An 18,187-nucleotide genomic window follows, 5' to 3' on the forward strand; every position below is an offset into this window, starting at 1 on the left:
ACCATACAACACTATATCGATGCCATTGGCTATATTACTTACGCTGTACTTTTCATCCCTATGACTTATACATTCCATAACTAGAAACTTTGTATCTCCCACTCCCCTTCACCCATTTTTGCCCACCCCTCACCCTCTCCTCCCCAGCAACTGCTAGTTTGTTCTCTAAATAGAATTTTTTGTACATCTATAAGGATTACAAACTATGTTGAATAACTTTACCCTATTTAGTTCAGACCATGACCTGAGAAAAATTAATTGATGTTTTCCCCCTCAATATAGTAAGAGGAATATTACATGCTTGCTTTTGATTTCAGGAAGGAAAAACAAATTAGAAGTGTAGAAGAAGAAGTTGAACAGGAAAAGCAAGCAGCAGATGGCATTATCAAAAACATGTCTCCTGAAAAACAAGTCAAGTACACAGAAATGAAAACCACAAATGAGAAATTGTTGCAGGTAATACTAATCACTGTTCTGTGCCAAGCATACAGCAGTCTTGCTAATAAAAATATGGTCTGAAGATGGGCAGCATTGGCATCCTGGAGATCTACTGATAAGAATATTTTAACAAGGTCCCCAGATAATTTTTATGGACATTTAAATCTGAGAAGCACTGATCTAGAAAACTTCATTAGTGTATGCTGCATGATGACCTAATCTGACTGTATTACTCATTTCTGTGCATCTTTCACTTTTGTATGTTACAAAGATTCATGAAAACATTTGTTTTTTTAAATGAACTGTAAATGGAAATAATAAAAACTCTCATATACCAGAGCCATATAGATATTTACTCTCTTTCCTGCCTAATAAGCAGCACCTAATAAGCGTCTCTTTTACCGTGTCCTTGATTTGAACAGCTCTTGCCTCCTAATCATGGTGTTTAAGTAAGAATTTGGGGGCCTGCTGAGGGCTCATTGAGAATTCTCCCAACATTCAGTTATGGTGGTGACTTAGATTAGCAAGTTAGTGCCTTTACATGCCTATATATCCCTTAACCAAACAGTTCACAGAGAATTAGTCCTCACGAATGCCAGTAATGAATACAGTTTCTCAAATATTACTTGACTGACTATTTTTTAAAGTTCATTTATTTATTTGGTGGGGAGGCGGAGAGAGAGAGAATCCCAAGCCAGCTCTATGCTTAGCACAGAGGGGGCTGCTGGCTCCATCTAATAACTGTGAGATCCTGGCCTGAGCTGATATCAAGAGTCAGACGCCTAACCGGCTGAGCCACTCATCCACCCACTTCACCAACAATTTAATATAACTTTTTATTCAGGATTTATAACAGAAAATGAAACACTGAAGAAAAGACTATTACAGAAATGCCAAAATACCATCAAAATGTAATTAATCTTGCACAGCTGTTTTTGAATAAGTAATCAGCTCAAAAGTCTTGTCCCTAGGAGTGAGCCATGTATATTATGTGTTGGCTCTAAAAGAAATTAGACAAAATATATGAAAACATAGTTAAGAAATCAAAATTAAAAATCATGACTTTAAACAATGACATCATTAATTTGAAGCCTTCTGATATTTAATATTCTTGAAACACAATGATGATTCACTGTGTAAAGGACTAGCTACCTTTGACAAGCTCATAAGGTATTTTTAAAGGTAGATCATGGCATAGTTTTTAGGAGTAATGAAAGAAATTAACAAAAATACAAATAATGTCAATAAATTCTAGTCATATAGCAAGATATGAGTTGAATATGTTTACAAAACCACAATCATATTTGCCACAACCACATTTGAAATGTTGAGAAACAGATTATTCTAAATATAACTTGCATATATATTTGCTTTTTTCCTTTTTCTTAGGAATTAGATACACTTCAGCAACAACTAGACTCACTGAACATGAAAAAAGAGAGCTTGGAAGCTGTACGTATAAAATCAAATAAAGGTTCTTATATTACTCAGCTACAAAAGATAATTCAGCTAAATATATTAATGGAACTCATTCAAGGACATATTTATTTAGCAGTTTACTAAGAGGAGTATAATTTTTTTCCCATTCATCACCACAAATATCCTAGTTTGTTAAGAAATTAGATTCAGTTATTGAGTACCTACTGTGTGCAAAAGGAATCATTCTGCCTTGCTGAGGCATGTAAAATCTAATGGTAAGTTAAAGACGTGAAGAAAGAGTCTAATAAAAGTGAAAAGGGAGAGAGATTAGTTCATCACTTTAAAGATGTAAATGCTTGCATTTGTTATTTGTTTATTTAAAGTAGTTTTAATTTAAAAAGCACATGTGTTTTTTAATGAAAAATTTTTTTATTCAAAAAATTATTTTATATTCAAAACAGTTGAATAAGATAAAAGTGAAAATGCCTGTTTTTTCCCCTCTTTCTAGACAGAAGTACTTTGTATTTTTTGAGTGTTTACTATGTGCTTTTTTTGAGCTCTTTACAAAGATCACCAGCATTGTTTAATCTTTACAACAATCTCATACTCTTATCTTGGTTTTATTGTTATGGAAAACCTCAAGTGGGATTCACACTTCATATGCAGCTTGATTTGTTTTTTTTTCACTTAACATTCTCTCTTGAATTCTATTCACCTCAGCTATTATTGTAAATTATTATTGTAATTATTGTTGTAAATCATTATTGTAAATTACTGCACTGTGTTATATTGTATAACTATAACATAGCCTTGTAGATGAATAGGTTGTTTATAGTTTTTTTGTATTATAAACAGTGCTGCAGTAAAAACATGCATTTTATGCAGTTATGTAAATATGTCTTAAGATAAATTTCTTGCAGTGGGTCAAAGGATACACACTTCTAAAATGTCAGGTTGCCAAATTGCCTTCCAAAGAGGTGGTTCCATTTTCTCCTTCTAGATTCAATGTATGAGAGTGCCTATTTTCCCCTGCACTCATTAATGGCAAGCATTATCCACTTTTTCCATTTTTGCTGGTTTAATGGGTAAAAATTTCTATCTTGTTTTGATTTTCATTTGTTTATGCATGAAATTGAGTATTTCTTTATATATTTATTGGCCAATGTATTTCTTTCTCTGTGAACTACCTTTTCATGTCCTTTACACTTCAGTATACTGTCTGTACCTCAAACCTTGCCTGCCTTTCCTGATTTCCTATGGATTCCAGTAGGTATCATGATAATAGGATTGGGAACACTTGTAGATTGACAAGATTACTGTCTTGCAAAAAGAATTAAGCATGAGTATTTTGTAATTCTTTTGGAAATTTACTGTTGAAAAAGTAGTTTGCTTAAAAATGTTAAGATGGTTTTCTATATCTGATTGTTCTCATGTGGGTGTATATAATTTTTATTTTTTTGGATCTCTATGGTAACAGATCTCTATAAACTTCAAAGAATAAAGGCCACATTAAGTATTAACACAGCTACCCTACAGAATTCCTCACTATCTGTTTTAGGGTATGTAGGGAATGTCAGGTCTTATTTCACTTGGCAAATTTAGTTTCTGCGGGAAGAGGTATAAGCTATATTTTTGGACTTAGTGTTTATATTGCTGCTACTTTTTGGAATCAGAACATGTATGAGTAAGATAACATGAAATTTTATAAAACTTACAGTATTCCCAAATCAGGAAAAGTATAAGTTACTAATTTTATTTAACTTTTGCCAGATTCCTTCTATTTTTTATTTGGACTTGTTCTTCAAGAAAACATTGTGTCAGATATCATTTAACTCGTGTTTATTGAATATCTACTGTGTGTTTACTACTATGCTAAGTATTACTTGTTCATTTCACCAGAATGTAAAAAACATAGGTGAAGAATCAACATGAGTTTTATTCAGGAACGGTTTTATTGAGATACAATTTGAAGAGGTTTTTAGGATGATTAAGCAAAAGGAAGGGGGAGATGTGCCTGGGTGGCTCAGTCGAGCATCTGGCTTTGGCTCAAGTCATGATCTCACAGTCCGTGAGTTCGAGCCTCGCGTCAGGCTCTGTGCCAACAGCTCGGAGCCTGGAGCCTGCTTCAGATTCTGTCTCCCTCTCTCTGACCCTCCTTCGTTCATGCTCTTTCTCTGTCTCAAAAACAAATTAACATTAAAAAAATAAATAAATAAATAAAGGAAGGGGGAGATAGCTATGAAAAAGGGTATCTCAAGATAACCTGTATTTCTTCTGTCTGTATTTTATTATCGTGCTGTTTGACCTGAAGCTAATCGATTAATTGAGCTGTATATATGCTTTTTTTTATTGGCTCTGAGATCAAGAGCTGAGAGCTGAGATCAAGAGTCAGACGCTTAATCAACTGAGCCACCTAGGCACCCCTGCTTTTTTTTTTCTTTCAAGATTTTATTTTTAAGTAATCTCTGCACACAGTGTGGTCCCTACTTACAATCCTGAGATCAAGAGTCACATTCTTCACCAACTGAGCCAGCCAGGCACTTCTGTAAGATGCTTTTTTAATAGACTTTCAAACATTTCCTCTTACACGCTTTTTCCTTTTTTTAATCCTTCTCTTTGGCTTTCAAAAAAGAGGTCTTTCATCTTAAAAATTTGGTCTTGTTCATGCTGTGAGCCTGCAGATATCATCATTAACTTTTATTTTTGTTAACTTAGAAAATTATTTAGATTTAGATCCTCTGTCTTTTCATCTGTAAAACAGAGATAATAGTATTATCTGATAGAGTTGCTTTGAGTATTAGAGATAGTGTCTAAAGAACATGGAATATAGTGCCTGGCACAGGCACGTGCTCAATAAATAACAGCTCCAAATGTCATTTTCCCCCTCATCCTCATCACTGTCAACATCTCTACCTCTTTTGGTTATCTAAAAATTATCACAGCCCTTAATTTCTCTTTGTGAACAGTGGAATAGTGGTGAATATACAAGACTATCCTATGTATGTGTATTAATTTCCTAACACTGATGTAATAAAGCCACACCAACTGGGTGGCTTAAAACAACAAATTTTCTCACCATTCTAGAGCCCAGAAATCTAAAATCAAGGTATCAGCAGAGCCATGTTCCCTCTGAGATACTGTTAGAATCCTTCCTTGCCTCTTCCTAGCTCCTGGTGGTGGCTATCAATCCTGGGTAGTCATTCCTTTATTTTAGCTGCATCACTCGTCTCTGCCTGTGTCATCACATGGCACTCTCCTTCTTTGTCTCTGTCTGTACATCTTCTCATAAGGACACCATTCACACTGGACTAGGGTCTATCCTAATGACCTCATCTTAACTGGACTAAATCTATGAGTGCTCTCTTTTACAAATTAGGTCATATTCATGGTACTGGAGATTAGGACTTCAACATATCTTTGGGTGACAAAGTTCAACTTGTAATATTGTAGTAGAATATATATGACTAGCCAGGAGAAAATGTCTTCCCTCTAGAGATCAGGTCTTTGGACTTCCAAATGAATGTTGTGGTTTAAGTTATACATACATTGTGACAATTTCTTAATTATCTTCCCAATGGTAGAGATGTCTGTCTTTGTTCAGGCGTTATATTTAGAAGATAAAATAAACCACCATCTTCTTGTGAATTTTAAACTGAAAATAGCTTATAAAGGAAAAAGTTTATTTTTATTCTTCCAATTTACAAATGTGCTTTGTAGCATTATTGAGTAGTATAGATATTGGATATCTCTATTTGAATATGCTGATGGCTTAAATTTGTCCTAATTCTTATAAACTAAAACCTACTTGAGAGTAGTTTTTATAAAATGCAATTAAATTTTTCTTCTTTTTGTGCTCACTAGGAAATAGCACACTCCCAGGTTAAACAGGAGGCTGTATTGCTGCATGAAAAACTTTATGAGTTGGAGTCCCATCGAGACCAAATGATTGCTGAAGACAAAAGCATGGGATCTCCAATGGAAGAGAGAGAGAGATTACTTAAGCAGGTAGAAAAAACAAAAATACTTTACTATGTTAAGATTTGTTAAGTATTCTGATTATTTTATTTAAGGCATATATATTGAACAGAAAGCCAGTAAGTTTATTGTCTTCAAAAACAGTGAAAAGTGAGTTTCATCTAAATTAAGATTAACTGGGGTGCCGGGGTGGCTCAGTTGGTTAAGCATCCAGCTCTTGATCTCGGCTCAGGTCATGATCTCACAGTTTGTGAATTTGAACCCTCCACCTGGCTTTGTACTGACAGTGTAGAGCCTCCTTGGGATTCTCTCTCTCCCTCTCTGTCTGCCACCCTCCCGTCCCTGCTCACTCTCCCTCTCTCAAAATAAATAAATAAACATTAAAAAATAAATAAATAATGATGAACTATTTGACCAAGAAAATCTAGGTGCAAGTCATTTTTCACATAAGCTGTTTCTTGACTTAAATCCTAATTTTACATGGCTCTTGTGCACATTTTGGCCATTTTTCATGTTTTGGATCCATATAAGAAAACTGAAAGTCTTCTTTATTGGTCCATAAATAATTAGATGATCTTATTGAAGATCTGTTCCTTTATTTGTTTGGGGCCTAATATTTAGAAAACAAAATGCCCCAAGGCTAATGAATTTTATGATGATTATTATCAATGTCTCTGTGAAGTGAATGGAGTTACAATGTACTATGAAATCGCAGTATGTCACCAGGTTGTGTCACATGTATTCATTAGCTTTCTTATTACCCCAAAGCTAGTTTTAATCTAGCACTAAGTTATAATTAACCTATTGTTTATCCTGAGACACCCTAACTATAGGGCTCCTCGAGCACTGCATATATATTTGGGAACAGCACCCATTAGGAACCTACAGATGAGACTCCTCTGTGGGATTAGGTTGAGCCCAAATGGTTTGGATGAACCTTAGGGATCAACTCAGGAACTATTTAAGTATTAGAATCATTCCAGAAAGGTATTAAAATCTAGAATCTCTGAAGTTCCTCAGAAAGAAATCATTGGACGCAGGGGAGGGAGAATGTGATCTTGGGATAGGATTGCCAGATGAAATACACAACAAGCGGTTAAATTTTAATTTCATATAACAATGAATAATTGTTTATAATATATGTATTATTATTTATGTATATATTATATATGTATTATATATATTATAATATATGTGTGTGTGCGTGTGTGTACACACACACATATATTAATCATGGTAAATACGTGCCCTGAAAGTTATTATTTATCAGAAATTCAAATGTAATAGAGATCATGAAATCTGGCAACCCTGCCTTGTGTGGGTGTGGGTGAGGGGCTAAGGAAAGACAGTCTCAGAAAGCCTGGATATTTATGTAAACTGATCTAGGCCTAAAGACACAACAGCCTCATGGTGCCAAACAGATAGGTATAGATGTATCAGTCATCACCCTTGCTTTGAGAAAAAAGGGAAAATCTGTGAGTAGTTTCTTAATAATGTGTGTGTGTGTGTGTGTGTGTGTGTGTGTGTGTGTGTGTATGTGTGTGTATGTGTGTGTATACATAATTATAAAATTTTTATATATAAAATATATATATTTTTTGACTTCAAAGGTTGAATTTTAAGAAATAGATTTCAAGAAAGAGACTACATTTGACATGTTTGTACAACATACAAAAGGAAATTCTCTTTAAGATAGCCTAATGATAAGTAACTCTTTAAGTACTATTTTGTTTATATGCTTTTATAGGTTAAAGAAGATAATCAGGAAATAGCCAGCATGGAGCGACAGTAAGTACATTTATAATATGACATACTACATCCATTTCACATGTTTTAAATTTCATTCTAAATGTGCAATAGGCACATATTGTTAGTTATTTTTTTCTATGTTTCACACTGGTAATACTGATGTAATGTTCAATCTTATTTAGAGATTTAAATATTTCTTTTAATGTTTAGTTAAGAGCCATTGGATAGCATAATTATTTTTTAAAAACAGCTCTATTAAGATACGATACATACCAGGGGCGCCTAGGTGGCTCAGTTGCTTAACCACCCAACTGCAGCTCAGGTCATGATCTCACAGTTGGTGGCTTTGAGCCCTGCATTGGGCTCTCTGCTGTCAGCATAGAACCTGCTTCAGATCCTCTGTCCCCCTCTGTCACTGCCCCTCCCCCACTCACATGTGCTCTCTTTCAAAAAAAAAACCATTAAAATATATATATATATATATTCCTTACCATACAATTCACATATTTAAAGTATACAATTCAAAGGTTTTTAGTATATTCAGAATTGTGCAATCATTACCTCAGTAAGATCCAACACCCCTTTCCTCACCCCGCTCATCCACCACTCCCAGCCCTAGTCTACCATTCTACTTTATGTTGCTGTAGTTTGGCCTATTTTGGATATTCTGTACACGTGGAATCATATAGTATGTGGTTCTATGTGGCTAGATTCTTTCACTTAGCATAATGTCTTCAAGGTTCATCTGTGTGGTAGTATGTATCAGTATATAATTTCTTTTCTTTTCTTTTCTCTTCTTTTCTTTCTTTTTCTTTTTTTTTTTTTTTTTGCCAAATAGTATTCCATTGTGTGGATATGCCATATTTATCCATTTATCAGTCGATGGGTATTTGGATTGTTTACAGTTTTGGGCTATGATGGATCATGCTGGCATGAACACTGATGTATATATGTTTTCACTTTTCTTGGGTTTATACTGAGGAATAAAATTGCTGGCCTATATAGTAACTCTAGGACCAGCCAGACTATCTTCCAAGAAGCTGCACCATTTTACATTTATACCAGTGGTACATGAGCATTCCAGTTTCTCCAATCCTCACCAACACTTGTTATTATCTGTTTGTTTTTTTTTAATTCTAGCCATCCTAATGGGTAGAAAGTGGTATCTCATTATGGTTTTGATTTGCATTTCCCTAATGACTGATGTTTATTGACCATGTCTATATCTTCTTTAGAGAAATGTCTGTTCATATCCTTTGCCAATTTTTAAAAAATGCTTATTTATTTATTTTGAGAAAGAGAAAGTGAGCACGAGCCAGGGAGGGGCAGAGAGAGAGGCAGAGAGAGAATCCCAAGCAGGCTCCATGCTGCCAGTGCAGAGCCTGATGTGGGGCTGGAACTCAAGAACCGTGGGATCATGGCCTGAGCTGAAATCAAGAGCTGGATACTTCCCAACCCAGCTACCCCCTTTGCCCATTTTTTAATTGGATTATTTATCTTTTTATTATTGAATTGTTAAGAAGTCTTTATATATTCTAGAGACATGTCTCTTATCAGATAAATCATTGTGAAGTTTTTCTACCATTCTGTTGGTTGTCTTTTAATTCTCTTAGTGGTGTCCTTTGAAGAACAAAAGTTTTAGATTTTGATAATGTCTAGTTTATTTTTATTTTGTTGCTTATGGTTTTGATGTCCTATCTAAGAAACCAATGCCTAATCCAAAGTCATGAAGATCTATGCTGATGATTTATTTTAAGAATTTTATAGTTTAGCTCTTATGTTTAGATCTATGATTCATTTTAAGTAAACTTTGTATATGGTATGAGGTAGGGTCCAGTTTTATTCTTTTGTTTGTGCTTATCCAGTTGTCCCAGCAACATTTGTTGAAATATTCTTTCAATAAATATTATTCAATATTCTTTCCCCATTTAATTATTTTTGCACCTTTGTCAAAAACCAGTTGTGTATCAATACAGGGGGTCCCATTTCTGGACTCTCAGTTTTATTCCATTGCTGTATATGTCTTCCTTTAGTCCAGTACCACATTGTGTTAATTATTGTAGCTTTGTAATAAGTACAAATGCTGTTTGTTAAAAATTTTAACCTATATAATCGTCAGTCAGCAGTAAATTTTTTATTATTCTCTAATTTTTGAGACTAATTTGTCAACTTAGTTCAGTTTTTATAGACCTGCAAAAAGAAGGTTGCTAAAGATTTTTCACTTTAATATCACAAGTCAAACTCAAGAAAAGGATGGGGGAAAGGTCTGCTATTGAAATCAGGCAACCTAACTTTCTCAGAATATACTTCTATTCTAAATACGAATCCTATAAAAAGATCTGGAAAAGATTTTTCTCTCTATAGTATTGTCTTCAGAATAGGGTATATTATTTATAGATATTATTTATGCAACTTAGAAAAGATTTCCTAACATCATTAAATTTTTATTTAATGTTTTAATTTAATTTTAATGTTTTTACTGGATATCTAAATTATCTGTCAAATTTATTTTTTTTTAAGTTTATTTATCTTGGGGAGGGGGGAGGGGGAGAGAGAGAGAGAGAGAGAGAGAGAGAGAGAGAGAGAGAGAGAGAGAGAGAGAGAGGAGAGAATCCCAAGCAGGCTCCGTGCTGTCAACATGGAGCACAATGCAGGACTCAAACTTAAGAACCATGAGATCATGACCTGAGCCGAAATCAAGAATCAGATGCTTAACCAACTGAGCCATCCAGGCATCGCTCTATCATAACTTTATTAAATAATATTTTCAACAGGTTAACAGATATAAAAGAAAAAATAAAGCAATTTAATGAAGAAATTAGACAACTGGACATGGATTTAGAAGAACACCAAGGTAATTTTTCTGGTATTTTTATAATGTGTGATAGCAGGTATATAGCAGTATTGATATAATATTGCCCTGGACTTCAGGGACTATTTACGTGGGATTTAATATTTAATTCTGTATGATATCTCTAACGTTACTAAGATGCTAAACCATACTATAATAGTAAATATAATTAATATTAAATTGTGTAAGTTGACTAAAAACTTGAAATAAAGTGGTTATATAATGACAAGAATTTGTTTTGCAAAGCAGTTTTTTTTTTTTTAATATTTTTATTTATTTTTGAGAGAGAGAGAGACAGAGCACAAGCAGGGGAGGGACAGAGAGAGAGGGAGACACAGAATCCAAAGCAGGCTCCAGGCTCTGAGCTGTCACCACAGAGGCCGACATGGGGCCCGCACTCGTGAACCATGAGGTCATGACCTGAGCCGAAGTCAGACGCTTAACTGACTGAGCCACCCAGGCGCCCCAGTTTTTTTAAAAAAATGAAATAAAATGGTTTAAAGTTATTACAGATTTCTAATTTATACCTTCTTAATGTGGTCAGCTATCAATCAACTGGGGTAGCTGATAGAATTGGGAGGAGAGAGAGGATCAAGTCCCAAACAGAAAGAATTAATATCTTAGAGGTCCCTGTAATGAAGTAGCAAGTACTGATCTGATCCTCTCCCTACTTGCCCCAGCTGTGGGATATGAAGGGCCAAAGGGACTAGAAGCCTTGTGGGAGCCTGGGGTGTGAACATGTGGGGATTGGAGAGTTATATATTATTTATATTTTTTCTTGATGTGTGAATAATAGCATTAGCTACCATTGATTGCTTACTTATCTGGATTGGGTACTATGTGATCTTTTCAAGAACCATTGAAGCCTTGTAAGCCCTTTTATACTTGTTGAAGCCCAGAGAAATTACTCAAATTCCCACAGCTAGTAAGGGGTAAAGTCTAGGTTTAGACCAAGTTTTCTTTGATCCCAAAGTTTTATTCTATTGTCCAAGCCTAATCAGTGCTACATTTGTGAAGTAAAAATATTCCTATGAAATGCTTAGTTTATTTACATATGGCTACTAGTAATGGCTTCAAGTAAGACATTTAGGCATATTAGGCATACAAGGCAGACAAACTTTAAGTTCCAGTTATCAGATAAACTTATCTGAGCTTAAATTTTCTCATCTGCAAAGTGAATATAAGAGTCATTCCTCACTAAGTTTATGAATACTAAATGGTATATATGACAAGGTAAGCTCCAAATAAATTGTTAAAACTAAGGTCATACTATCTTCTTTATTAAATTATTTTATTGCTTTTAATTTATGTAGATCTAGTATTCTAGATATTTTTATTAATAGCTTATTCTGAGAAATCTGATAATGTTCTTGATTTTAGATGCTTTATAGGAAACTTTCTAAACAATTTTCCTCTTCCTACGTTTAAACTTCTAACAACACTCAATTTATTTTTCCAGTAAAGTAATTCATTTTAAGGGTAACTATTAATTGCTAGTTCTAAGTTAAGTAGAATGTTTTGAATTTTGGCTTCTATTTTCCTTTTTGTTTTCTAACCTTCTTTGTCCTTTTTGATTAATGTGTAAAAAGACAATCTGTAATGTAATAGTAACAAAAAAGTGTTAAAGTATCTATAAAAATATACGTTACATAAATATTATGTACATATGTATGTTCGTATATATATTAACACATTAATTTTTTGTTCTTGTGCTATACTGTGAACATAAATTGTGGGTGAAATAGCACAGGGGGGTTTTGTTAGAAGGTTATGTGTTAGCTCAGGACTTCATTATTTCTCGTCTGACCTTTTGCAGTAGCCTTCTAACTGGTTGCCCCATCTCCAGTCTTGCTCTTTCTTGGTTGATCTACCACAATGTTGCTAAAGTGACCTGAAGTAAAATTGATTCTCTGTCATTCTCCTGCTTAACAGTGGTTCCCCATGACCTATGGGAGAAAAAGTTTAAGAATCTTTGCATGGCATTATAGTCCCTCTGCAATCTGATTTGTTTGTTGTCAGTCTCCTCTCCTCCTCATCATTTATGTCCTTACATTCTAATAATAATCTCCTTACAGTACCCTGCACCTCACCCCCTTTACCATAAATCAGACTCAGTCCTTTGCTCCTACTATTTATTCCCTTGTCTTGAATGTTCTTTTCCCTGTTATTTACTTACTAACTTCTCATCTTTAAAATCTACCTCAGGTATCCTTTCATCTAGCATAATAACCCTAACCTCCCTCCCTGACCTATATCAGGGCTGGACTAAGACACACACACACCCCTGTATCAGAGCATACTGTGCATAAATATATCACTGTATTGACCATACTATATTACCACTATGTCCTTGGATGTTTGTCTTTTCCTTTAGGCTGTACATCCTCAAAGGATGCAGACTGTGTCTTATTCACTCTGGTAACCTCTTTCATCAACATGGTGTCTGGGAAAATAGACAATAAATGTTTGTGGAATGAATGAAACAGTGATGTATTTTAGCAGGGAAAGATTTGAGAATGAACTAAAGGTGAAAATTGAGCTCTGTCACTTTGGGCCCTCTAGTTCTTAGGATGTACATATGCACTCTTTTCCAGAGACAGTTTGATTGATTAGCAAAGGTTTTATTACTTTCTGGAAGATTCCTACCTTGGATTCATTATTTATTACCAGTAAAGTGATGGGTTCTTACCTATATCTGTATTCTCACAGTCCCTTGACTGAAGACTGTAGATAATCCACTTCTTAAGGTGTAGAGGATAATCAAGTTATTTTGGCTTTCCAATTCATGCTTTTTCCTGCCCCAGGCTTTGTTTCTCTGGCCATTTTACTAATTTCACAGTTGCTACCTTAGGGTGCCTTTGTATAATCCAACTAAGGCCACCATTTTGCCTTGTAGTGGTTCTGGTTAAAAGAGCATATAAACCATAAATAATGTTAATAATATATATCTCACTGTGTTAGTAGTTGCTTCATCCTTTCAGTTTTGCATAATTCATTTTAAATTCACAGGCATCCTTGGATACTGTGTTAGGTGTAGTTGTGTTCTCTGCTCGGTATTAACAGTGGCCCTGTAATCCAGTATCTTCCATAAGTGCATTATATTTATTTATTTTGACAAGTCCATATAGTTATACCTTGTCAAAAGTTACTTTGAGTAGTTATGTTTCAAAGTTAACTTAGTAAAATAAATTAACAGTTATTTGACTATCCTATGAAAACCTTCATTATTCAGATGCTGAGTTATCCTCATAGTACACTTGGACTTTTGACCAATTCTTTTTTTTTTTTTTTTTTTTAACGTTTATTTATTATTGAGAGACAGAGCATGAGCATGGGAGGGGCAGAGAAATGGGGAGACACAGAATCTGAAGCAGACTCCAGGCTCTGAGCTGTCAGCACAGAGCCCAATGCAGAGCCCAATGCAGGGCTCGAATTTATAAACCGTGAGATCATGACCTGAGCCAAAGTTGGATGCTTAACTGACTGAGCCACCCAGGTGCCCCTGGACTTTTGACCACTTCTAGAAAGGCTTCTTTGCTCTCACATCTTTACTTCATCTTTGTAAGTGATTTAAAAAAAAATAAATCTCATAAAGAAAATTTCAATATAGTAAGATATCATTACTCTTTTTAAACTTCTGAGGGATTGAGTTTTATCATGTTAAATATTTATTAGACCTCACCCATACAGTGGTTTTACCTTATTGATGGAGCAGGTAATTTTGTTACATAGGTTCTAAAAATATTTAGATTAAAATATATATACTGTATGTGCTCGCTTCGGCAGCACATATACTAAAATATATATACTGTACTGTAAGGAACTATTTATTATTTATACTAACTAGAAGCAATGAGAAATAGTTCTATTGAAAGTTGCTAACATGGTCAGAATTTGGGTACAAACTACATTTTTTTTTACAGTTTTTTTTTAAACATTTATTTATTATTGATAGAGAGAGACAGAGCATGAGCATGGGAGGGGCGGAGAGAGAGGGAGACACAGATTCTAAAGCAGGCTTCAGCTCTGAGCTGTCAGCACAGAGCCCAACGTGGGTCCCAAACTCACAAACCACGAGATCATGACCTGAGCCAAAGTCGGACGCTTAACTGACTGAGCCATCCAGGCTCCCCAAACTACATCATTATTCAAGCAGAGCATGATTGGCAGATGCCATGCTACTTTTCAGAAAAGGCAGAACCCGTATGGATTTCTCCTTTCTCAGCTAAATGCCAGCCGTTAAATATTTGGTTAATTGTGCTTTTTAAAGTATTGTTTCTGCCTTAAGCCAGCAGAGGAAGGGAAGTAATAAAGATTAGAGCAGAAATAAATGATATAGAAACCAAAAAAATCAGTAGAACAGATCAATGAAACCAGGAGCTAGTTCTTTGAAAAAATTCATAAAATTGATAAACCCCTCGCTAGACTTACCAAAAAGAAAAGAGACAGGACCCAAATAAGTAACATCATAAATGAGGAGAAATAACAACCAACACCAAAGAAATTCAAACAATTATAAGAGAATATTATGAAAAATTATATGCCAACAAATTGGACAATTTGGAAGAAGTGGATAAATTCCTAGACACGTATAAACTACCAAAACTTAAATAGACTAGTAACCAGCAAAATAATTGAATCAATAATCAAAAGCCTCCCAAAAAACAAAAGTCCAGGGCCAGATGGCTTACCAGAGCAAGTCTACCAAACATTTAAAGAAAACTTAACACCTGTTCTCAAACTATTCCAAAAATTAGAAATGAAAGGGAAATTTCCAGATTCATTCTATGAGGCCAGCATTACCCTGATTCCATAATTAGACAAAGGCTCCACTAAAAATCTCATTTCTGGGAGTTTTACCTTTAAAATTTTTTTTCTGTAGTTTTTGTTGAGTTTGGGAGAGGATTAGAGTTACTGTGCCTATTCAACCTGCCATCTTTATCAAGAAATTACCAGTTATAAACATGGCTTACTCAGAATTTTCTAGAGTTTTAATCACCTGAATGTACTTCATTTTATGGGGTGTGTGTGTGTGTGTGTGTGTTGCCTCAAATGACCATTCTCATGCTTTCATTAACTGCAATTATAGGAGGTTATCCCTTCCTAATTTTCAAAAAAATTTTCTTTAAAGTTACTTTATTTTATTTTATTTTTTATTTTAACATTTATTTATCTTTGAGAGACAGAGAAAGATAGAGCATAAACAGGAGAGGAGTAGAGAGAGAGGGAGACAGAATCCAAAGCAGGCTCCAGGCTCTGAGCTGTCAGCACAGAGCCCGACGCAGAGTTCAAACTCACGGACCACAAGATCATAACCTGAGCTGAAGTCGGCCGCTTAACAAACTGAGCCACCCAGGCACCCCTAAAGTCATTTTAAAGACTCTAGTTAATTCATTTTTTAAAATTGTGTGCTTTATTTTTTTATAAAAGTCTGATATATACTTAAGGTGAAAAATTCAAGCAGTATAAAAGTGTATCAAGTAAAAAATCATCTCCTTTCTCCTTAGAGTCATCCCAGTCTTCAGAGGTGATCATTATTTACAGTTTGGTGTCTATAGCCTTTTAGACTTTTTCTGTACATATATAAGCGTATGTATTTTAAGATGGAGTAATACAGGTTCTCTGAGGTTGAGTCTTTCATTTAACTATATATAATATACCTTCTTCCATTTGAGGATATCTACTTCTATCTAAGAAGTATAGTATAGTGGTCAATGTGAGAGTTTTTTTTTTTTTTTCTTAAATTTTTTTTAACGTTTTTTTATTTGTTTTTGAGACAGGGAGAGACAGAGCATGAACAGGGGAGGGTCAGAGAGAGGGAGACACAGAATCCGAAATAGGCTCCAGGCTCTGAGCTGTCAGCACAGAGCCCGACGCGGGGCTCCAACTCACGAACCATGAGATCATGACCTGAGCAGAAGTTGGCCACTTAACCGACTGAGCCACCCAGGCTCCCCACAATGTCAGAGTTTTAAAGCCAGACCAAGAATGGTACCTGGCACATATTTATTACTCTCAACAATTGTTACCTGCTATCATCCTCTTTGTTACTATGGTTAAAGTATTCACTGGATCCACATTGACATTTAGATGATTTCTAATTTTTCACCACCAAGAACAATGCTGCAGTAAATAACCTTGTTATATACATGTTCATTAGCTTGCGTATTTCCATATGATAAATTTCTAGAAGTGACATTATAAATAGAATGTTACTTTTACAATTTCTATTATTTTTGTTTATTTCTTCCTGAAAAGATTGTGCTGTTTTATACAGCCAACAGCAGTATGTGAAAGTGCTTCCTCACCAGTGTTATTTATAAATTTCTTATTTTTTGTCAGTCAAGAGAATATACACTTTGATGGTTCACTGTTCTTGAAGGCCTGAATTTGTAGGACTACTGTGATCCACAAGGTGGGGCTAATTTTCTGGATGTCTACTTACACAGACTAGGCTTGACAAATACTGTTGAAAAAGTACAGTCACATAAAAAAAAGTACAGTCACATATCTCTGCAAGAAGGATTCTTGGGCATTATTACTCATTACAAATTATTTCCTCATTTTTAGATTTCAGTACCTTTCCAAAGATGGATTAGATTGTAAAACTAAATATGTGATTATTGATACAGCATATCATAGACATCTAAATATTGAACAGCTGCAATATAATAAATATGTATCATGATAGAAGTATACATAAAGTGCTGTAGAATCATTGGATTACTGTCCTAAACTCTAAATAAACTCATTGTGATTTACTCTATAATTTATATGCTTCTTTGAAGCATAGGATACTTTTTCATACGCAGGGTGCCATGGCCTAGTTTGGAAGCTTTTATTCTTTACTTATGTTAGATAATATAGAATTTATAAAGACAGGATAGTTCTATTTAAGAGCATAGGTTCTGCAACCAAAATGCCTGTATTCAAATCTGAGCTGTGCCGTTTTACTGGATGATCTTGGACATACTATCTGACCTTTCTATACCTTAGTACCCTCTTTTTTAAAAAATTAATGAATAATTAATTGATCTAGTAGTTTCTTCATTTTTAAAATGGAGATGATAACAGTACCTCCTTACTACTTAGAGTCACTGTGCATATTAAATGAATGGGTGTGTGTGTGTGTGTGTGTGTGTGTGTAAGTAACTGACTCAAAATAGCATACAGTTATAAAAGTGCACATAATGTTAGTTACTGGCTGTTATTATTAATGCTATTAATTTATAAACTGAAACTTGAGTAACTTTCCTGAAGATTTTCCCAAAACATATTTTGAGGAAAGTATTTTCCCTAGGATGTTTAAAATAACTGATTCAGTTTCAAAGTGGTTTATCCTCTGGTATCTGAGATGCCAAATGGCATTTATGCATTGCTGTTCTGTAGAGATTCAATATACATTCAATGAAGAAGAATGAATCATTGCTTATTTTTCAATTTGGAGATTGGGTAAGCTACATTTTGTATTTTTCATTAGAAGATGGTATCATTTCCAGATCAGGTACTTGAGTACTATCTGAAACTTGTCAGAAATAAAAATTCTTTGGCTTCACCTCAGACCTACTGAATGTGAAACACTGGGAATAGGGAATTTGTGTTTCAGCAAACCCTCCTGATGATTCTGATACATGCTAAAGTTTTATAACCACTTCTTGAGGAAATAATTAAGAACTTGTGTTTAGTACATTCTAAGGACTACTCATTATACCATCCAGTTTTATTGATATTACTCTGTTAAAACACATGTCTTTA

The 18,187-nt window shown here is 34.5% G+C and overlaps 1 protein-coding gene across 3 annotated transcripts in view; it reads left to right on the top strand.

The window, feature by feature from the left end:
- IFT74 (intraflagellar transport 74) overlaps positions 1-18,187 on the top strand; it is an 89,040-nt gene that overhangs the window by 42,635 nt on the left and 28,218 nt on the right. For all 3 annotated transcript variants that reach the window (XM_042913491.1, XM_042913493.1, XM_042913492.1), the window contains exons 9-13: positions 318-456; positions 1,828-1,890; positions 5,719-5,862; positions 7,580-7,620; positions 10,356-10,435. In XM_042913491.1, the coding sequence (XP_042769425.1) occupies positions 318-456; positions 1,828-1,890; positions 5,719-5,862; positions 7,580-7,620; positions 10,356-10,435 (467 nt within the window). The remainder of the gene's footprint in view (positions 1-317; positions 457-1,827; positions 1,891-5,718; positions 5,863-7,579; positions 7,621-10,355; positions 10,436-18,187) is intronic.

The sequence above is a fragment of the Panthera leo genome, chromosome D4 (assembly GCF_018350215.1).
Source record: "Panthera leo isolate Ple1 chromosome D4, P.leo_Ple1_pat1.1, whole genome shotgun sequence".
Taxonomy (NCBI): Eukaryota; Metazoa; Chordata; class Mammalia; order Carnivora; family Felidae; genus Panthera; species Panthera leo.